The sequence below is a fragment of the Brachyhypopomus gauderio genome, chromosome 17 (genome assembly GCF_052324685.1).
Source record: "Brachyhypopomus gauderio isolate BG-103 chromosome 17, BGAUD_0.2, whole genome shotgun sequence".
Lineage (NCBI taxonomy): Eukaryota > Metazoa > Chordata > Actinopteri > Gymnotiformes > Hypopomidae > Brachyhypopomus > Brachyhypopomus gauderio.
The window spans coordinates 12,085,725-12,108,980 of NC_135227.1; the positions used below are offsets into that span (position 1 = coordinate 12,085,725).

At 37.8% G+C, this 23,256-nt stretch overlaps 2 protein-coding genes across 4 annotated transcripts; one reads left to right on the forward strand and one right to left on the reverse strand.

Moving 5' to 3' along the window:
* Nucleotides 1–745: 745 nt before the first annotated feature.
* mis18bp1 (MIS18 binding protein 1) lies at nucleotides 746–13,710 on the reverse strand. 3 transcript variants are annotated; one of them, XM_076979038.1, is made up of 18 exons: nucleotides 13,576–13,710; nucleotides 12,422–13,038; nucleotides 12,169–12,285; nucleotides 11,545–11,652; nucleotides 11,138–11,442; nucleotides 10,581–10,654; nucleotides 10,154–10,275; nucleotides 9,899–9,989; nucleotides 9,702–9,805; nucleotides 9,302–9,459; nucleotides 9,126–9,195; nucleotides 7,774–9,034; nucleotides 6,982–7,145; nucleotides 6,681–6,820; nucleotides 2,188–2,330; nucleotides 1,750–1,828; nucleotides 1,588–1,639; nucleotides 746–1,448 (listed from the first exon to the last, which is right to left on the reverse strand). In XM_076979038.1, exons 2-18 carry the CDS (start codon nucleotides 12,981–12,983, stop codon nucleotides 1,339–1,341), a joined length of 3,660 nt encoding a protein of 1,219 aa, XP_076835153.1. In that variant the 5' UTR covers nucleotides 12,984–13,038; nucleotides 13,576–13,710; the 3' UTR covers nucleotides 746–1,338. The 3 variants fall into 3 exon arrangements, with proteins under 3 accessions (XP_076835153.1, XP_076835151.1, XP_076835152.1); XM_076979036.1 differs by having other exon boundaries at nucleotides 12,395–13,038; XM_076979037.1 differs by having other exon boundaries at nucleotides 12,395–13,038; nucleotides 13,580–13,602.
* Nucleotides 13,648–22,275, forward strand: LOC143481091 (uncharacterized). The gene is made up of 4 exons (XM_076979039.1): nucleotides 13,648–14,495; nucleotides 14,605–14,811; nucleotides 17,461–17,677; nucleotides 17,767–22,275. Exons 1-4 carry the CDS (start codon nucleotides 13,838–13,840, stop codon nucleotides 17,975–17,977), a joined length of 1,293 nt encoding a protein of 430 aa, XP_076835154.1. The 5' UTR covers nucleotides 13,648–13,837; the 3' UTR covers nucleotides 17,978–22,275.
* Nucleotides 22,276–23,256: the final 981 nt, after the last annotated feature.

The window sequence follows — 23,256 nt, forward strand, 5'->3', positions numbered from 1 at the left end:
TGCAATTTTGCACTTGCTGTATTTTTTGGTTACTTTAAATTTAAAACATGGAAATGTGTAAGAACTGACATCAGTTTGATTTACGGGTCCAATATCTAATTCTCAGTGTAGATAATCACTGAAAATACTGGTCAAATTACAAGGTTCTGAGAGAATATGACTCTATTTTAAGATTATCAGACATGGATTTCAAAACATAAGTAGGAATTTGTATGGTTTGGCAAAGTTGTACAAATTGATTCTAGCAATGCAAAGGGTGGTGGGGGAATGAACAATCTTAGGAACAACTCATCTCACATTCTGGAAAAAGTCCTCAATGTGAAAACCACCCTACCAAAGATTAAATTAAAGGCAAAATGATCCCCAACCAAGAACCAGAAATAGCTTCATTTCAGACCTGACAAGAGTAGCAGCAGGAAATATACTCAGCATTTGGCAATTATATGCAACACACTCCAGGAAGTCACGATTGCATGAGATTCACAATCTAGTGTTAAAATGACAATGTGGGGACTACTTCTGTATTTAGAACGCTATGTCTGTGTAGTAGGACATATAGGACAAGGACCTAATGAAAACAGCCTTTGAGGAAAGGAACTCTACATTGCACTAAATACTGTCTAGCCTACAAAGGAAAGAAATTTCACCTTAACATAATTTGATTGCCTTTAGCTAATATTAGAACAATGAACAATAAACTGAACTGAAGAAAATATTAAATCTTACAATAAAGGCAGATTACATATTTGCTACAGCTCTACAAAGTATTTATTTTTTAAACAGGTGAAGATCAAATTTAACAGCAACAAAGTGTCATTTCACAGACCAGTTTCTGTCAATAAAATCATTGGGGAAACCCAGACAGTACACTTTTCTGGTATATCCCATCTGGAACCCCTGAGAGTACACATTAGCATTATATTGAGTTTGTATTACAATTTCATCTCATTTATTTTTTATTAACATTATATCCAATGAAAGAAGCCTGAAAGGACAATGCTAAAAAGGTGTATGTAAAATATACTTTGAAATAAAATCACAAGGTCTATATCAAATGTCAAATATTCTCACCTTTCTAAAACACAGCAGACTTCTAGAAAGTTTCACTAAACAAATATTTACATGTGAAAGTGTTTAAAGATGGTCAGTAATTTTTATGTTTAAGGAGTAGGGACACTGAATCTACTCAGCACAAATACAAAAGGAAAATGAAAAAAATATCTTGGTTTGCTTTAAAAATACTGAAATAACAATATTTCCTTGGTGCACTGAATATGTAATGGATAACCTAGTCCAGATGTACAGGAATTTTGTTTCTATATCTGGGGGAAAAAAAAATCAGTATTCTTCCATGAAATAATCATCCTCCTCCTCCTCATCTTCATCTTTTGTAACTGGGACATCCTTGTCTGACAGCATGTTCCACACAACAAAGTTTTCATCTTCAGCTGTGTAAAGAGAAATACAATGATACTTTAATAGTCTAAGATTAATCTTAATACAATCATTTTCAGGATGTGCAATGTAACAGATATCGGACACATACTGTACGTCAGATATGTAGACAGATTAAAGAGATGCACATACCAACACATCTCTTCTTGGTTTTCCTCACTGATGCAACTGGTGTGAACTTTTCCTGTTCAAGAACAATGCACTATTAAACTCACCCAATTAAACGAAATGAAAAATAATTTTTTGTATTTCATTTTAAAATTACTTCAATTAAAAAATCAAATCCACACATACCTTTGGGGTGGCTATTCTGCCAGATTTACTTAGTTTTTTTACTTTTTGTAGTTGGTAAATATACTTGTCATTGTTGTTCCTTAAATAAAAAAATAAATTTTATATCAACATCCAACTTGGGTTAACATTTGTAATGAAGAGACTTGATAATTTTGACTAATTTGATATGTAGTCAAGAAAACCACAAGGTACAAATAAAATTAGTGTCTTGGTTTTACAATTAGGATTTTATTAAGAAGAAATAACCTGAAGCCGCCACCAATACTGCATTTTATTATGGCCATATAAATGATAGTGTAAGACCCAACCAAAGTTGGACCAACATTGGTATGAGAAAATCAAGGTTTGGTTCCAGTTTCAGTTTTATCATTCCCATGTACAATGAAAATCAGAGCACCAAGTGGTAAAGTTTGAAGTCTGTTGTTTAAGAGGTCTCACCTGTTATTTGAGCCCAGCATCCCTGGGGTAATGTGCAGACATTGAGGAGTTTTTACTGAAGAGAAGATGCTCGATGTAGGGGTCTGTGGGTTTTGGAGTTGGCTGAAGTCTGGCTCATCTCCATTTGTAGACCATACAGGCAGCTACAGAACACACCCAAACAAGACAGATAGATAGCATCTTTCAAGACTGTTCTTAGACAACACCCTTTAGATTCCAGACTAAAAGACATCAGGAAATCCTTAGTTTCATAGTCATTATTCTTTATCAAGGAACTAAAGGAGAACTTGAAAAGACTAAAACTGTGACGGTGCGCTCAGGGCGACGGACGAGGCACAGAGTTCAACGGTTCGCACAAACGTCACTTTTATTAACATTCAAATGAGCGCAGACGGCGCACATATAACACTTACACATTCAGTGTTGACGAACTCAAAGAAAGACGAGCACGGGACACTGCGCAAACGCACATTAAATAGACAGACCACATAATCTCCGATGACGAGACGAGCCACAGGTGAGACTGATGAACACGCTCGGACACAACCACACCCACAAAGATACAAAGACGCAGACGTCTAGACGTAGACGACAAACACACGCCCAAAGGGGAGGGGTCAGGGGCTGTACCGTGACAAAAACGCAGTTTAAATTGTTTAAAATCAGTACTGAGAGGGCCAGGCTGGATGCATTTACAGAAAATACTGAAATTTTAACTTTGTTGAATTGAGAGCATTTGTTTACTGCCATTCGTAATTCAGTAGATGAGAATACTATACTATTTCCTGAACTTGTCTCTGTGAAAAGTGAGACGTTGGCAACAAGCACTGAAAATTAACAATCTAAACTATTCCCCTTGATGAAAACCATCAGTTAATAGCTAATGGAGTTAGCCATTCTCTAACTCCTTATCAATGATATAATTGGGTTTCATTATCACCACTGTTTAAAATGATCTACAACCCAAAAAATATCTGACAGGATATGAAAGTGTCCTGTAATGAGAGCAAAGAGAAAGGCTAACAGATGGGGTAGTTGATAATGCTGCACAAAATATTGTTTTTTTCCCCCATAATTGCAGAATTGTCCTTAGGTTTAATATTGCAAATATTCACAATAATGCAAACTGGCCTCTTTTTTTTCTCCAGTGTGTCAAGTGTCATGACCAATCTGAGAAATTCCACAGGAGCCTGACATTGTGTTTAATCATGGTATTAACAAGATCCAATAAATATACATTATTTTGGTAAAAATAATGTCTCTCAGTTTAATCGCCTTACATTACTGATGTGTGTGTGTGTTTTTTAATGGATTTAATACATTTCATACTGCAGTCTCAATGCAGCTGTATTACACTGATCTAAATTATTATTTTTTATTAAAGTGCCCAAAAGGTACCTTTCTAACCACCCCCAATCAACACTGTTTAAAGTGTCCAATGTGCACTTCTAATGAAGTGGCTGTTGAGTGAATACTAATACACTAGATGAGCTATTGTGTCTCAGATGTGCATCATTGAAAAGCACAGCAGGTAAACTAACATTGGGAGTGTACTGAGAAAAGAAGCAATGTGTACTGGAACTGTACTGAGTTTTTTTTTTTGGTAAAAAGTAGTGGTGGGCCGTTAACGGGGGTCGTTAATTTGATACTCTTATCGGGCGATATAAAAATTATCGCCGTTAATCTATTCTTAAAGTTGGGTAGGGAACTGGGTCAAAATGGATAAGCAAACTACGATGACTTTCAACTTGATAGTTTAGCTCGGCTGTATTCCTAACCAAATTGCACAGTAGGGGCGAGAACGAGTTTTTAAACCTTTGAATTACAAATCGTACGTGTTTTTACATGGATGCAGCCACAAAGTCGCCAGGTTTGCTTCATAGAAAATTCATTTTTAGGAACGTAAAGTGTTACCGGAGCGGAGCTCGGAGCGGTCGTTTTCTGCATGGTCCTAGCTAGGGCTGGGTATCGATCCAAATTCCAAGAATCGATCCGATTCCGAAGATTAAGAATCGATTTATTTCGATTTAATCGATTCGATCCAATTCGGGTTTTAGTGTTATTAAAAATGTATTTGAGCTGTTTCCTGACTATGTACAAAAGCAACATGTTAAAACTAGTATTATATCGATATTAATCAGCAAATAGTTACTGGTAGTTGGTAGTTACTGATGGCTGGAAGACTGGTGAAAAGGGTCATCATAAATCTACCTTCAAGAAAGGTAATCCAGGACAATGAACAGAGGACATCTTTGAGGTGTCTATATCTGCAACAGTGGACTCCTACTGGGACACTAACCAGTGCATTATTATTATGATTGAAATAATTAAGAATTCACCCAAAAGCTGTTGCTACCAAATGCATTTTTATTTTAAAAGTGCTCACACTTAATAAACTGAAATTATAAAATGTAAACGTGTATTTTTCTTTAAAGTGCGAATATAAGAACCAGGGTTCATACACTTTTTTGACAATCAATTTCCATGACTTTTCCATGACTTTTCCATGACTTTGAGGCAAATTTTAATGACTATACATTCTCTAAACATATGTGTAGACATGAAAAATAAGAAATAATCCAGGCCAAAATTCCACAGTATATCATAAATTAATGACAAGCCACGTGGTTTAATTGAAAAAATAAACATTTACCGTATTTTCAATATCAATATAAACCGGAGTTACGACCTACTTTTTTTTTTATTTCGCGCGTGCACGGAGGAGCAGTGGCAGCACAGTGGAGTGTTGTGTACGATAAGCTGAGGCAGCACAGGCTCCACTGCAGCCCATCTCGGCAACACGATAGCTCTTTCTCGCGTTGTACGCACGAGGACATCGTTAGTTTTTTTTCTATACTGTGTTTACGATCAAAACGTATCTAAATCTTTTCAGTCTCTAACCCCATCGTTAACCGTGCACATTTTGCACGCCCCGTGTCCTTGTCTTTCACAAGCCATAGCTTGTATTTGTCCAACTGAAGCAGTCATTGTTTAATCGGCATTTACCAGCATTACGCTGATTTACATCAAAGTACAATCTACAGCTCCGCTTGGAGTCCGACGCTAACGCAGTGAACTAATGTGTGAAGTTACGTTAGCGGTCCGCACAATGAAAAAAAATGGCTATATTATATTTAATTTTTTCTTCCGGTTATCAGAACAACATACATTTATTGTGTCAAGCAAATTTCCATGACTTTTCCAAAACATTTGAGTATTTTTTATTTTTCCAAAACTTATCCAGGCCTGGAAATTGCTATTTTCAAATTCCATAACTTTTCCAGGTTTTTCATGACCGTACGAACCCTGAAGAACAGAACTGTCATGTTACGGTCCCCGACCCCTCCCTGTTGGGCGTGTGTTAACGTTGTCTGCGTCTACTCGTCTGCGTCGGTAGATCTCCGTGGGTGCGTCTTGTGATAATCCGTTTCACCCAGAGACCATACAGTCACTGGTCTCACCTGTGGCTCGTCTCGTCATCACGTGGGGTTTGTGTGGTTTGTCTATTTAATGTGCGTTCGCGCAGCGTCCTGTGCTCGTCGTTGTTTGAGTCACACATGTTCTATGTAAACGTGTTTTATGTGCGCTGTCTGCGCTTCAGTAAATGTAATAAACGTAACGATTTGGAAAGTGCAAAGGATTCTGTCTCGTCCATCGCCTTGCACCCAACGTTACAAGAACATTTTTAACTTTTTTAAACTGTAAAAACACTGGGTAAACTGTCAGTGACATGGACTAATTGTAAATAGTCACTGACACTGGATAAACTGTCCTTCTGCTTTTAGATTTCCGATTTGACTATCGTCGTTACCGTCACTGTCCGACGCCATGTTGTTTTACAGCTAGTTAGACCGAGTACGCCTGCGTGAATTCAGTGACGAGGCGGGGGTAAAAGTTCACAAAAAAATCGATCTTTGGACGTACGAATCGATTATCAGATCATCATATGCGAATCGATTCTGAATCGGAAAATCAATTTTTTCAACACGGGCCTAGTCCTAGCGCTAGATTCGTCGCTATTTAAACATTTATTTTTAACCGTTAAAACTACAGAGGACCAAAACTGACTTTTGAAAATTACGTCCGTGAGGTTAAATGTACTAAATGTTGGCTTACATTTCAAATATTATGTTTAGCTGAATAAACATGTTATTTAATGTAGTATGTAGGCTTACAAATTCATGTTTAACTGAATAAACCGTTGAACACGAGTAGCCTACATTTTATTGAGCATGTTTTTTTTCTTCTTCAAGTATCAAAGTAGAACAGCTTCCTCAAGCAGTCATTGATGCATTTTGGAAACAGGAGATGAGCCCCTGGTCACCCTCTGTATTAAGAAATCCTATCTCAAAAACTGACTTTTAGTCATTACTTTGAGCCATTTTAATATAGATTAATCTAGATTAATTTCAAGATTTCAGTGAGATTAATCTAGATTTAAAAAATTAATCTATGCCCACCCCTAGTAAAAAGGTAGCTGATGGTTCCTTCACCTTGATTTGCTTGTTGCGCATTGGCGTGGCAGTAAAAATGTCATCATGGTCATCTTTGGGCATGCCATCCAAAAACTCCCACATCTGTTTCTTCCTTTTCAGGGTCCCAACTTTGGCAGTAATCTGCACTGATTCCTTTTCTGTGAACAAAGCTCAGTTAATTTGAGTCTTATCAAGTTCAACAGCTCTAAAAACGATTAACGAGCGGTTTCTTTGAAAAACATTATACTGGAATATAGTAGCCTACATAACATTATCATGGAATTAAATAAATAAAAACAACACAGTAACAAAGGATTACTGGGTTCATCTGATTTTGCAAGCTTCCGATTTGGTCTTCGTCTTTCACGGGTCTGGTAACGTGCAGAGTACTGCTGTTGGCATTCCTCAGCTGTGCGGGTGCCCACTACCAAGGCCACGTGTGACCAGTAGCTACTCTGGTGCTTGGGTAATGAGTTCACGGCCCTGGAAGGAAAGACAAACGGCTCAGTGAGACAAATCCACCTGCTAATATGTTTTGCTGAGCAGGGCTTCTTGCTGATATTTACTTGGAGCATCTGTGTTTGTAAAGTCTGTAATATTACCACGGTGCCAACATATTATATATTCAAATTTAGCCTCAATAAAAAGCATTTCCATATGAAAGTCTACTTAGAGTTGTATATTTGTGATTTTGCCGAGTCCTCTATGTACAGCATATTGTTACATATGTATTTTCAGCCATTTTAATCCAGATCAAAGTGTGTCCCAGACATAAAGGAAAAACAAGCTTTCATCTTAAATCAAGACAGCAGAGCACTGGTTTTACTGACAGGTTCATACAGAACAAGATACCCTTTCCTTTCTCCATTAGCCTCTTTCGTATTACTGGTTATCCCAGTACAACACTGTGTCGGTGTGTGAGTAATGTGTAATCATCATATTGCATCTTAAGTAAATGATGCGTAGTTCAGTTTCAGTGGAAAGTGAAGAATGGCCTGTGTCGTAAACCCATGCAACAAGATTACTTTATACACCGGGTCATTCTTCAGAAAAATAACATCAAGACTACATCAAAGAACAACATTTACAGTACATAAAAATAAGAGCTTACTTGTTAAGGTTTTGCAGTTCTTTGTCTGACCAAGCTTCATTTTGTGCATCTTGTTCACTTCCGTTGCTTTTTCCAGTTTGTCCATTGCTAGTTTTGCTTTTCCTGGCAGCATTTGGCTTCTTGCCAGAGTTTTCTGGGAGAACAGGAGGAACATCATCCACCTTTATTGCTTTCCCAGTCTCAGTGCAATCTGAGGATGCCAGGTAATTAGTTACTCTTTCAGAAGCTCCTGGCACTTTTGTCCGTCTTGTTTTCCTCAGCACAGGTTTCATCATCTTGCTTTTCTCTTCGCCTGATGGCTCTGAATGGGAATTTTCAACATTATCTGAATTTAAGAGATGATTATTTTTCTGTTGAGTTTTTGTTTTTCTACAAGTTTTTACTGAATGTCTCTTATTTTTTTTTCTGTGTAAGCCGGAGTGCACCGTCTCAGAAAATTGTTTTGAATGTTCAGAATTTGTGTTGTCCGTTATCGTTCCATTCTTTGCAGAATGGGCTGAATTTGTCCTCTGTCTTGTTTTCTTGGACACAAATTGCGTCCTCTTGCTTGTCTCTCCTTCCACCAGTTCTGACGTGGTGCTCCCAACACTGTCTACATTCAAAGAGTAATTCTCATATTCCCTTGCACTCTTTCTTTGTCTGCAAGTATTTTTATCTAAATGTTGTGATTTATCTCGTTTGGAATGATAATCAGAGTCCTCTGTCTCTGAAGTAGAGATTTCAGGAGGAACTTGTTTATGTCTGGGGTCCACAGACCCTCGTGTTCTATATCCTTTCAGAGGTTCTGGAGATGTGAATAAGTTATTTGAATGTTCTCTGTTCTGGACCTTGGAATACTTGCGTGAACAACTGGCATCAGAGTCAGAACATGGGGCAAAAACTTGCTCCTTCTGAAGTACTCTCTGTTGGGGCTTCTGTTTGCGCCCGATTCTCCGGATGCTCTGTAATGGGCCCTGTAATGCAGTGTCTGGTGCACAAGCACCTGGACTGAACGTTGTGATCTCAGACTCGGAGCCAGTTGAAGTTCTCGCTATAGAATATGCCCGACCTCTCCTCAAGCACATTCTCTCAGATTGTGTCTGTTGAGAACAAGTCTGTCTAGCTGCATGGTCTGAGTCTGAGCTGGAAGCAGTGGGCTGAGATTTATTCTGGGAAGCAGTTTCTGAGACTTCAGTTTGCTGAAGCCTTCTTTCAGATGGCTTGTACTGTTTGACACGTCGCCTTGGTGCCAACATGTCATCATCACTGACATTCGGCATTCCTGTAACACACAGAAGATAATCAAGCAAAATCTGCCATGCAAAAAAATAAACAAAAACACAAAAGAAAGATAAGTGTTATGTAAGCCTCACCTTTGGACACACCTTCTTGGTCTTTTGGAAGTTTTAGTGGTTTTATAATTACCACTGGTTTTGCTCTAGGCTGTAAAAGGATAAATTTAAAAAAAATTGAAAATGTGCAACAAACTCATAATTTAACAAAACCCTCCAGACAAGGATGAACAATAAATTTCACCAGATTTGATTACCGTGATTAAAATGGAGGTTGATGCATAATTCTCATGAACAGTAACATTCATATCTGAATCTATTGTGATCCTCCCTCCTCTCCAGTACTCCAGAGGAGGTTTGATAAGTCGGCCACTGCGGGAAACTGGAGTGACACTGGCAGCTGGGCTAACCGAAGCTGTAAATAAACTAGATTAAGAATATTTGCCTTGACTGAGCCAAAATGTTGTACTTTGCTAAATTCATCATGTTGGACACACACATACACACACACACACACATGCACACACGCAAAAACTCTGTACATACATGTGATGGAAAAGGGAGACATGTTTATTTAAGAGACTTTACATAATAAAATGTCAAGTACATGAAATGCTAGCTTTTTAAACTTATCTGAATGTCAATCAGAAGACTCACAGTTTCTAGTGTCCTTACGATGTTTAGAGAGCATTTCTTTTGTTGACCCCCTTTTTTGCAGTTGACAAGATTCAGAGTTGCTCTTTTTTCGTCTCTCATCAGATCTGAAATTAATATATTAGTCTTTGTTTGAGCAGTTATTTTACAGCAGACAAGGTTTACCCAAAGCTCACCCCACAAAATCATAGAAAATGTACCTTCTACCGTTATCCAGAAATTTATTCAGGTACTCCTTCCACATTTCAGGAAACCCAAAAAGGAACTTCTTCAAAAACCATGAAGGAAAAGCTGAGAAATAAAATAGCAAACACCAAAACATCAAAGTTAGGGTTAAAAATGAAATAAGATAAAATAAACGTTTATTATAAAGTTTATTATAAAATAAACTATGAAATAAAATAAAATCAGACTTAGAATTTACAAAGTAAATAAATAAATAGGGGGGGAAGGACCTGATTTTTGGTAGTGAGACATCCTTCCAACAAGAACGTAGATCCTGCCACTTGCAGTCTTAACTTGATTACTTGAAACTCGTTCTGTAATGCAGCTACTGTGCCAAGGTACATTGTTGTCTCTAAAGAAACAATGCAAACAGTGTGAGAAAATTCAGCTGGTTACAATGAGTTTCCTCAGCTTTATTCATAAAGCTGAACACAACATAGATTAAGCCAAAAACAATCTCTTCTACTTGCAATTCCTTTAATTGGCATGGATGAATTAATCAAATGTCAATATCAAAAATAAAATTGTCACAAACTATTTTAACTAAAAGTATCCATTTAATGTGAAAAATAGATAACACTACACAGGCCAAAAGAACATTTCTGTCAACGCACTACTGCTTTTTATAGTAAAGTAGCACGGGATTAGCAAACTTACATACGAATTCCATCAACCACAAGGTCCTTGACGTGTAGCTTTAAGAGCCAATCTTTTAAATGAATCTCATTTACCTAAAAAAAGAACAAAACAATTAATTGTGCAGATCAATTATCAAATACATGGGAAACAAGCATAATTAATGTTTCTCAGGACATTTAATAAAGTTGGAAAAGCAGGCCTTATTCTGATTACATTAAAGGCAAATATCAAACGCAAGCCTGCTCTTAAAGCCAGCGCCTCTGGTTAGCTGCAAACTTTCAAAAAGACATAAAAATGCTGAATGAATCTTTTTTTCCCCTCAAAATTTTTTTTCTACATTTTCATATGTAGGTCCACACAGTGTCATCACATATTAGCAGGACACTGAACCTGCTCTTCTGGATCCAACTTCTGGAACGTGCATTTTTGTCACAACCAACAAGCTTTACTTTTTAAACATGTAACATTTATAATATCATATTAGTGGAAAAGTGGAAAGACAGAAAATGGTTAATAACTTGCACATCTTAAAAGGCAGTAAGCAGACAAATCTGAAAAAGTATCAGTGCTCTTACATTGGTTGTTCTGTGCTGAAAGTCATCCATTTCTTTTGTCTGCTGCTTGGACTTAAATATCGCTATTTGCTTTTGAGGGATTGAGATGCGAGGAGACAGCTGCAGGAGAGAATCGTCCAACACGTGCGGGGCCTTAAGGGGCTGGTCTAAGCCATCTTGATGGTTATTGGCTGTATGCTGTGGCCTTCGTTTCACTGTCTGACTGTGAGCAGCCACACCCAAGTTTACATCCCTGCAAGACTCCTCATCAGTTCCACCTTCTAAAGCATCACTACTGCTCATGACATCAAACAAACCACAGTGACCTGTAACAAGAGAGGAAAAACTTGAGTAGGGACGGTTGCAGTTTGTGTCAGTTCTCATCTACATAGTTCAAACAATAATAATAAGGTTGGAAAAACAATCACCTCTGGTTCGAACACGCTGTGAATTCTGGACACAATGCATTTGTTCTGACAGTTCAATTTGAGCAAGAGTCTCCTCAGAAGGTAAGCGCTCCAGCAAAACATAAGGCTCTGGATGACAGACACAGACACAGACACACACACAGACACACAAGCTAACATTTATTTGCTGATGTCAAATTATTTATGTAAACCTCTGTTTAGTTAGGTAAATACTTATGTATTATGTAAAAGTCTCAAATCAAGTACAACAAACCATGAGTCATGAGTGAGAATATCAACTGTAACTTGACTATAAGGATATCAATGTGCATGGTAAGACAATTCTAATCTGAAATGTTCAATATCTCAAAAAATCTGAAATGCCTCATAAATGAAAACACCAATTTATATGCAAACAGATTTAAAGGATATCTAAGGTAGCATAGAAAGGAAGCATATAGTCAAACATTTAATTTATGCCAACATGTTTAGCTGGGAAATGGTTCAAAAGAACTGTATGTATATTTATTTTATGCTCAGAAACCACAGATAACCATGCAGAACCAAAAACACTATGTAATACATATGACAGCCTTTTAAATAATACTTATTTCTAGGTTATAATCATGAATTACTTATACCTACCTTTGGTTATAAAACTGGAATTACTGACAGGATCCACCTGCCACCTCTTTTGTCTTGCTTTCTTCATTTGTTCAAGCAGGTCCTGAGGGTGCATCTGCTCCAGCAAAATAACGGGCCCTGAGAAAAGCAACAACAAAGAAAATTATTCCCACTTCAACCCATTTGCCCAATGAATAAACACCAGCAGATTGAAACTCATCTTGAATAAGAATGACCTATAACGAACCATATAATGAATTAGCATAACATTTACTTGCTGTCTCCCCATCATTGATTGTGGGAGGACTTGAAGTTGATGACAGATCGTCCACTTGAGATATTGTCTTTGGGGACTTTGGAGGTGACAATGTCAATACGCACGTTTCTTGTCCTTCCTGCATACCATTGTCAAAATGTGACTGCGGCACCTTTGTGCTCAAGTCCCTCTTCCCCATGTGTCCGTTTATGGAATATTGTGGGTCATCCCTGTGGTCCTCAAGGTTTTGTCGCTGAACTTTTGCTTTCAACCTGGCAAAGACCTTTGCTGGTGTGTTGGTATCCCGATTTGGTGACAGGACTGATGATGGTTGGTATTCTGTCATGTTTATGCTGCTGAGCTCACAGGGGATGGCTGGTGTGCTGTTCCATGCATGCTGCACAGTTGAATTCATCACCAAGGCACCCTCGTGTCTAGTTCTTCTGTTGGGTTGTGCAGCCATTTTGGATGGTGGGAATATAACCATATCATGATTTGTCTTTCCTGTCTGTTTCAGGGGAGTGCCAGAGTGAACTTCAAGGTGTGGAACCGTGTGATATTTTGCTGGTGTATGATACATTTTATAGCCCTACTGATTTAGTCCTTTGATTCACCTGGAACGTCTAGATTGATGGCTGAACAGGAAATATGCAGAATGATCAGTTAATTGTAGTCTCCATTTTTTTAATACCCACATTAAGCCCTAATAAGAGATAAACTAGAGCGCCAACTTAGCAATGGCACACGCCTAAATACATGCCTAAACACTGAACACAAAAATAAGCAGTTCGCGTGATTTGTAAAACGTTCAGTCGTTTTGTAACTAAATGTCTTTTGCGTGCTAACTTCATTGCGTTTGTAGCTAGCTAACTATCGTACCGAACTATTTGAGATGATATAAAGCGTTAAAGAACCGCCGACTTGATTACTCAAGCTGGTTATGCAGGGTAAGCTTTGTTGCCAAAATGTTAGCCTAGCTTAGCTTGCTGGACTAGCTTTAACGCATCGAAGCAGCTAATTAATTAGAAGAGAACAAAACTTATTGTCATGAAAATTTTATTATTACTAAATATATTATCACTACAAAGCAAACCATGCAGCTAATGAAAGTTTGGGGGGGGGGGGATTCTGCAAAATTGTGTGGGTCCAGCTTGATAGAAAATCAAACTTACCGACCATGGTAGCGAGCGGTTCTTTTGAATCTCCCTATCAAGCTAACGTTTAACTGTCGCGGGGTGATGACGTGGTCCGCGGGCGCCTAAACCAACCCCACGAGGAAGGAAGTCTGCCTCATGTTTGGACTTCACTTGTTGTTAGTTAAATGGCTCACTAAGTGCAGCGAGCGATGATCACATTTTAAAATGTGATAGAAATGTGAAACGTTAAAGAAAACTAATCATGCTATTTTTTAGCCAATTGCTAAGGCTTTAGATTATGGCAGCGACTGGACTACCCGAAGAAGTATGGATTCATGTGTTTAAATTCTTGTCCTCAGGTGACAAATTCAGCATTCGCTCTAGTTGCAGATTTTTTAAGAGACTGATAGACCACCCCACCATGTGGAAAAACACTACAGTGTCCCTGGAAAAAATCACCGCATATAATTCTCATTTCTGGAGAACTCTTCGCATCAGGAGGATTAACTCGATTGTGGTGTTGAAGGCAGATGTGAAGGAGTGGACACTGCTTGCGTCTCGGCTGCCCGGGCTCGTTTCACTAACTATAGATCTGTGCTGTGATGCTAAAGCGTTTGAGACGTTCAACAGTTTTAAAAACCTTAAGCGGCTCTTCATTCGTCGATGCCAGTGTCCAAATCTAACAAGCTCAGTAGCATTAGTGCGGCAGCTGTCGCATCTCGGTTTGTGTGAGGTGCGTTGCGCTTCAAAATCCGACATTATTAATGCTGTGTGCCACCTCACCAATCTAACGTCCCTTTGCTACCATGAGAGCAGTAAACCTGTCCTTAAGGAGGATCTTTACAGCATATTCCGATGCCTGCCAAACTTGAAACATCTTTCATTAAAGATGGGATCAAATCAAGTCCCCCTTCCTGACGATTGTTTCCGTCCTTCTCAAGTAAAAAATGTGTCAGGTAAGTATGACTTTTAAAAAGACGTTTTATGTAATGTTGTTTTAATATAATTGTATTTTTTCAGCATTGGTCATTAGTGACTGTGTACTCTGACTTCCTCTAACTGCAGAAGATGCAAAGTGTGGAAAAGTGAGCCTTAATAGCCTGGAGCTGCTGAACTATATGGATCCCATTCTCTCGTCCGGGGCCCTGAGGGGTTTTTCCTCCCTGAGAAGCCTGACGGTGCAGTATAGATGCCCTGCTGAGGATTCTAGCATGTGCAACCTCAAAACATGGCTCGCAACACTCCCAGACATCTCAGACCTCAGCATTTCTTGTGTGTATAACCAATCATTTTAATCTATATATAAATGTTTTTCTGATCATCTACCTCCCTGGAAAAGTTATAGTAAGATGCCATAGCCTATATGTTAAAATAATACAGTAGGCCTATAGCACTTTCTTTACCATTTACAAAGTGCTTTACATAGAAGGATAACAAAGTTTATTCCATCCAGAGATCTATAATCTCAGCAAGGTTTTTGCAAAAAAATTAAAAAATATAATAATGTAAGGTAAATATGATTAATTAACCAAATTCCTAAATAAAAAAAATATATGATGAAAATTAAGTAATTAAATGAATGAATAAAGTAAAAGACAGTTAATACAAATCCATTGAGTGAAATCAAAGTGAAAGCAACATTTTTAAAAAGCATCTTAATAAAAGGCCTTACAGAGTAAGAAGGTCTTAACTTTCTTCTTGAAAGCTTTGTCAGGGGTCCTCGTTTTGTCTTGAAGAGAATTACAGAGTTTGAGGCCATGGCTGCTAAAGGCAGCTCCTGATCCCTTTAGTTAGACCCAGAGCCGTAGGTTAGACCATGTTTGTGTCAGATAGGGTTGCAACGGTATGAGATTTTCACGGTATGATAACCGTCTCAGAAAATCCCGCGGTATCACGGTTATCACAGTTAGTTTGTATATTATTAAAAGATACACTGACCCTTAAAGAAATTACAAGTTTTTTTTTGTTCAATTAACTATTTATTGTAGAAACCTGGAACTATTGTATACAAAATGTGTCCTTTAAAAAATAAGCTGTACACATGTTTATATAAATACTGCAAAATTAGAGAAACCTAAATCATGGATTTCAGTACAATTATTTAAGTTGAAATGATTTAATATCTGATAAACTCAGCCGGGGTCACTGTCTGATCAACAACTGTTGTAAACGTCCGTTGTACTGCCAAGTTAGAATATAACCAGATACTGCAGAAAGAGAGGATTTATTTCTGACATGATCCTCACAATAGAGATTTCTATTTTAAGGTTTTCACACCAAGTCTGGTTTTAACACATCAAAAACAGGCACGTTAGAATTTGAAAATGAACGCATGTAAATTAATGGCGTCTTTCACATCCAGTGAAAGCAAGGACCTTAAAAAACTAGGTTTATACTTTCACTAGTGACCGTAGCGCGCGACTCCGCACAGTTATTTTGTATTACGTTAACAAATACGAGTCTCTTGTAATTCCAGGACGAAACATGAGAGAACGTGAAGACGTGAAGATTGGGCGTTTTGGAAATAAACAACCATTAAATAATGTGATGAAAAAGCGAATTATTTGGAGTATATGTATAAATATTTAACTTGATTAAGTTTAAGGTGCTGGGAAATATTGAAACGGACCTTTAAAGTTACGTACAAGTACTTTAATTCCACCTTATAAAGGTGTATGAAACCAGTCTTTTTTCTTGTTAAAAAATTTGTTAAGTCTGATGCACTTTCTGCCATTCTCACCGCTGTGTGCTGAGTAGCTGAACCGGAGCGGAGTTGTGCATGCACGGGTCAGTTTCTCCGCTGGCTTGCTTTTTACCGGTAATAAGCAAACACACACGGTATGATAACCGTGCATTTTAATACCGTGGTATACCGTGAAACCGGTTACCGCTGCAACCCTAGTGTCAGATTGTGTGTGGGCCCTAGAAGATGCACGTGTAGTTATCAAACTACTGAGGACAATGTAAACTTTAACATAAGCAGTAGTATTTTAATATAAATTCTGAGAAACAAAGGTAGCCAGTACAACTCTTCAAGGATGGATATAATATGATCTTTCATCTTTGTGTGTGCTAGAACTCTGGTCACTCTGCTCTGAACCTTCTGTAGTCATGAGATGGTTTTCTTGGGGAGACCTGCAAGCAGTGCATTACAGAAGCCCAGACAAGACTATATGAATGCATGTAGGAGGTCAGTTGCTGGGACCTTGGCTATGATACAAAAATGATAGCAATATCTAACATGGCATTTAAAACCAATGACAGTCAAATTTGAATTTTTTACTTAATCGATCAGGACTTCAGATAAGGTTTTGTTAACCATGCTACAATTCTTCATTACCCATACAACCGCTGCTCTGGATATTCCTGTGTGGCAGGCAATTCTCAGCTCAGAAGAGAAACACTCGATACACTCCGATAGCTATGCAGTGCACAATGCACTCATACCAGAGCACTAGGTACTACCATGCCATTACCAGGCTTGTTAAATATGCTCAAGCTTCCAAATAATATTACATCTTTAATTGATGGATTGAAACTAAAAAGTGTCCAGATACTAGTGAGAGTATGTACTTCTAATATGTAATGCATACATTTCTAATAAATAATGAGTATAGACATGTACAAACTACAGTAATACTCTTGTGGCTGCTGCACTATTAACACCACAAATTAAATTCTGTCACTGTCGGTATCTCAACTCTGCATTTCCAAGTCAATACCAATCAAAAAAATGTTGAGATGACTGTATTAAAACCAGGAAAATGGATTCACTTTTAAATAAGTTTTTTTTTTCTTGATCACATCTATTTGGATTTTTGTAATAAATGAGCTTGCGGAATAAGTTATTGACATAAGACGGCAGCTATGTCCTCTTGTCCTCTTTTTTGATTGACCATTTCATTTGTCTGTGTGTTCCAGTGGGCTATCACCTTGGTGCCTATGCTAACTGGGTTCCTGTGACCGTGCGTAGCCTCTCCCTTCGAGGAGTGGTGGCGGATCTGAAGGCTTTGAGGAAGATGGCACGACGAGTGCCAGATCTCTCGGACTTCCACTTGGACCTGTGCTGCCATGAAAGGCCCAGCCTCATAGCTGAACTCCCCCAGCTCTTCCCCAAACTGCAGAGCCTGAAAATGAGGTCAGAGTTTCTGTTTTTGGCCACAGCTAAAATAGCTTAAACTGTCTTATGCATTATGTAACAGCTTTTTAATGCTTGTTTTCTTTTAGACACCGCAATGTTCCTGAAAAAGAGATTCTAGGACTTGCACAATTGTCCTGTCTTAAGCGCTTGGAGGTTCTGGATCCCCTCGTGGGACCCAATTCTTTGTTAACACACCTCACTCACAAACTGCACATCCAAACCAACTACAGAATCCATGTGATTCATTCCTCAGGTCCAAATGACCAAAATGGCTGTCTTTGTACATTTCACTGCTAAATATTTTAGTATGTACATAAATCCTGAACAATGAATTCTTAGTCATATTCTTCAGAAAAAAATGTCAATAATAGTGCACACTATTTGCCCCTTAAACCTAACTGTCAATACTGCAAACCTGCACTAGGTGCCACTGTACACACACCAACAGAACTGTGACATAAGTATGACAGCAGCAGCATTGCTTCATTCAGGAAGTTGACAAAGTAGTTTGAGACCTGGAGGGGGTGGTATTCATTAGATTTCAGTTCAGTTTATATGTGTATATGAATACACATATAAACTGAAACAAGGTACAGACCACCAAAGACCAAGCCAAAGGCTATAGGACCAAGAACGGGTCACGTGGGGGCATAGGTTCACACAAACTATTTGAGTTGTCAGCTGGCATTGCAGAAAAGATGGATTTTGGAGAATGTATGAATAAAACCTTTTGTCTTTTGATTTTAACATGCAACTAAATATTTTATGTCTGAAGGGCCGCAGCTGAAGTTAAAACTAAATCGGTAACTTTATTAGCAGTCATAAAATGTGTCTTCTGATGTGAATATGCTTCTGATTTACTGAAGTTGTCATCAGTAAGATTTCAGGCTTCAGTGCACATCATTTTGATATGAAGAGAAATCATGGAATGGAAAATGAGCTGACAAAATACTGCCAGTGATTTAATGTTTTTAAGCCTTCTGAAAACACTTATGATAATACAGTACCAATAAACAAGTAGGAAAAACAAAGTTACAAATGTCATTATGTAATCTTAACAAAAATATAAAATTAATGGCTGGGGCCTTAATCCTGTTCAAGGTTATATAGTAGTCTCCGTTGAACTAGGCTGTTTATAGAATTTTATGATTTATTGAAGCTGAGAGAAATCTTAGCCAAGGTCAGAACATTCATCAAAACAGAAGGGACAAGGGCAACATACTTTTTTCTGATTTTGTTACATATGAGAAAAAATGCTAGTAACCATGTGGAGATATTTTACAATGTGCTTATACTTCAAATATCTGCAGAAAACCCTAGTGAGAATGGTTTCCAAGTGGATATAATTTGGCGTAAATTAAAAAAACAACGAAATGATCTAAAAATTACAATTCTGCAATATGATAGTATTATTCTGTGAGCAGCACATTATTGTTTGAAGCAGTGATACTGAAACACTTAATTGATAGAGTAAGAACCATTGAGGATGAGCTTTTGTGCCAGAAGTGAAAATGAATGGAAAGTGCTCTTTACTCAAAGGAGCTCTACAGAGAGCATTTATAAGAATTACTCCTCAGACATCCCACCCTCAATGCCTTTCTTCTTTTCTGCTTGTGGGGGCAATTTTATTGGCTTTTTTACTGTCTTTTTCTTTTCAACCAGGTTTTGAATGCATCATGTTCTAAAACGAATATCTTAAGTGAGAAACCTGTCCATAGTTTGCCTTCATAATAAGCATTATCCCATCTATAAAACAGTATTATATACAACTGTATAGCAAGATTTTATAATATGCACCATCCCAACTGTAAAGCAGGACTTTATAATGAGCACCATCACGGCTGTAAAGCAGTACTTTATAATGAGCACCATCACAGCTGTAAAGCAAGATTTTATAATATGCACCCTCCCAACTGTAAAGCAGGACTTTATAATGAACACCATCACGGCTGTAAAGCAGGACTTTATAATGAGCACCATCCCATCTATAAAACAGCATTTGTAATTGAGCATGACCTCAATTGTAAAGCAAGACTTTGTAATGAGCCCCACTGAGACTGTAAAGCAGTATTTTATAATTAGGCATTAGGGAGGACTGAAGGATTACTAACTGATCGATTCATGAATTAAAACAATACTGCTACACTCCATAAAGCAAGAAGCTGAAGCAGAAAGTATTGTTTCTAATGAATTAAATGGCAAAATAAAAAAATTATAAGAGGTAGATCAAAGGATGCTTCAGCTACACACTAAGCTTGGGAAATGTGAAGGTGTAATCTAGAAAATTGAAGCATTTGTATTTCACTGAATGGTATTTACATCAAACAGGTGAGCTGAAAAAATATTCATGTGAGCTCAAGCAGCAAAAATAAAGACAATTTATTTATTTTGACATAACCCATTTTAGAATTGCCATTATTTATCCAGGATCTGATTATAATTTCCAGCTTCTAGTCATTTAGCAATTTCTTGACTATTGTATCCAACCCCCTTAGTTTGTGCTTTGATTTATGCATGAAGATAATGAATGGAGTTCTGACTCCTCCATAACCACTACCTTACATGAAAATCACAGTCAATTTACCACTGATACATTTCATTTTGTCCTACAAATGTCAGGAATGCCTCCTGCATCTCTGATGCTAAATGACAATAAATGACACATGTAAGCTCCTATTGTTTCTTTAGCAGGTTTTGCAATTCAGTTGAGCATTTGACTTTTTGATTGACAGATCTCAGACAGTGAAGATGAGCAAGTAACCCTCTGAATGCTTAGAGCATCACGGGGCTACACTACACTACTACACTTCTTTGCAGTCATGGCCTGGTGGTAGGGAACTGGTCTTGTGACTGGATGGTCGTGGGTTCGGCCATGACTGAGGTGCCCTTGAGCAAGGCACCTAACCCCAACTGCTCCCCGGGCGCCGGGCTGGGGCTGCCCACTGCTCTGGGCACGTGTGATCCCTAGTAATCACTAGTATGTGTGTGTGTTCTAACTGCACAGATGGGTAAAAAGTTGAGGACAAATTTAGATTGCAGTGAACAATCACAATTGACAAAAAATATATATATGGCACATTATTACTCCCTCAGCCAAAGTTTATATACTGTGTTTAGATCTAACTGCAACATCAAGTTATCAGATAACACCACCACTTTACTCTCCACAAGTTACTTGTGATGAAAAACCCAGGAGGTCATTGCTGACTTCAGCCAAACCAGCAGCTACAGAACCCTGCATATCCATCTGTCATACTCCCTGAATTGATCCCTCAATACTAGCTGTGTCTTCCAGAGAAGACAGAATGACTGGTAAACTTTAACCACTGTGCCACTGAGAACATCCTGACAGTATGCATCATCATGAAGTTTGACAACCTAAGTGCCCAGGACCTCACACTCCTACACTGAATGGAACTGCATGAAGAATCATTGGTGCTAACCTTCCACAGGTCCAACCTGTACACTCGACCTAGTGTCAGATGAAAGCTCACCATGTCACAATGGACGCCATTCTAGACTCCTTCAGCCAACTTCTAGAGCACCAGACAGCTCACCAGCTGTCTTAAAGCTTTTCCATACAGGCCATCAGGATTCTTAACACTGACAGTTGTGTTTCATATGCCTTGGTATAATGTTCCAAACAGATCTACTTCTAAAGTGCTTTCTACTCATAGACTGCAGCATAGCCAATACGTTAGAGTCCAAGATGCCACTGAAGTAGGATACTGCTAAATACAGGAGTCAGTGCAGATACATAGAAAGAATTACAAAATGAGCACATGTGCAATACTGAACAATAATACAATGTAATGCAATACAATTCTTCCATAAGAGCAAGATTAGTGCTCATTTAAAATAAGTCACATGAGTCTTCAGTCTGTATTTGAAGATAACAAAGGACTCTGCTGTTCATTTTCCACCATCTGGGAGCAAGGACAGAGAGGAGTCTTGATGCATGTCTTCCATGAGAATTGAGGTTCAAAGTACAAATCAAACTTTGACCACTGCCATCGAATAGGCTGGTCTATATTGTATTGTAATATATAGAACAATACAGTATTATTCCAATTGGGAAATTGAATTTCTGCATTTTATCCGTCCACGGTACACTTCAACCATGAATACTGGGGGATGAAAAAGCACCAGTCTCGGGTATAGAACATCAACCAAAGCCCACTTCTCTAACTTTTATTCTGCCCCATGGACTAAAGTATCATCTCCATTCTTTCATATCTGTATTGTAGATAATTTGTATATATGTACATACAAAATATCTACAATTTATTTATTTAAATTTATTCAGTATTATACTGTACTTGATTGTGTTCTATATTCACATATTTTGTTTCATATGTAGGTTATGAAATAATAGCAATACATTTTGAATTTTATTATTATACAAATGATGTACAAATAAATTATATCATTCAGTTCATTTTATCTATTTATTAATGTACTTTAACACTCCCCTTCCCCACCACACCTTCATTACATTCTGTTGGCTGGTTTGACATAAAAATGATGTATTTACTTTTCTGTATTGTACTTGCTGCATCATGAGTTTCACATCAGAATAAAGCAACTTGAACCTTAACCTACATGTATAATAGCACACCGATCATGCAGTCTAAACAATTAAACAATTTTATTTAAATAAAAATATTTATTTACCAAATAAATATGATCAACAACATAATTTAGCTTTAGGACTAAACAAGGGTGAGTTTCCCAAAACGTTCTTAGCGCTAAATACTTCGTAACCTCGTTCTTACGTACGAGGTTAAGAAGTACTTAGCGCTAAGAACGTTTTGGGAAACTCACCCCAAGTCTGTATTTCTTTAAAGGACCATGCATTTTCTTCTAAACCAAACATAGCCTAATACAAAACAGTCTTTATAATTCCAAGGTTCCTTCGGCAAGTAAATTATATTTTATATTTTTGTTTAGATTTGCATTCTACTTTTGTTCTATGATGTGATCTTCCAGATGTTCACGTTTCACATTCAGTGTTCACATTTTATAACTTACATCACAGAGGCAAGACCTTCATTATGTTTGTTTTAATACTGTTTAATGGCAGTGTAGGAAATACAATAATGTCCATAACAAAGCATAGCCTATGCCCTTGGAATTCAGTGATATTACATGGACAAAATTAGTATGCATATTTCATTTCATTTTCTTGGATAGTACGATTATGTACTCAACCACAGAAAATCATTTCTCATTTTTAAGATGTAAGTGCCTACAGGGCCATTCTAATGTGAGTAAATAGCTTCTCTATTCTTATCGGAAAGCAATTTGTTCTTGAGAGACAGTAAAAATCTGAGCAGTCTATCATTATGAAATGCTTGTCCTGATATTCTGACTTGGGTTATGAGAATGCACTCTGAGATATACACTCAAGGAGGTATCTCGCCAGTTCAAGGAAGCAGTGTGTAGTGTGTGGATACAATAAAGTATGTTGTTACAACCAAAACAAAGGTGAAAACACACCAGTAACTGTCCTACTGTGGCAAATGTTTGACTACTGTGATGGAGGTGGAATGGTCTCAGTGAAACAAAGATACCTT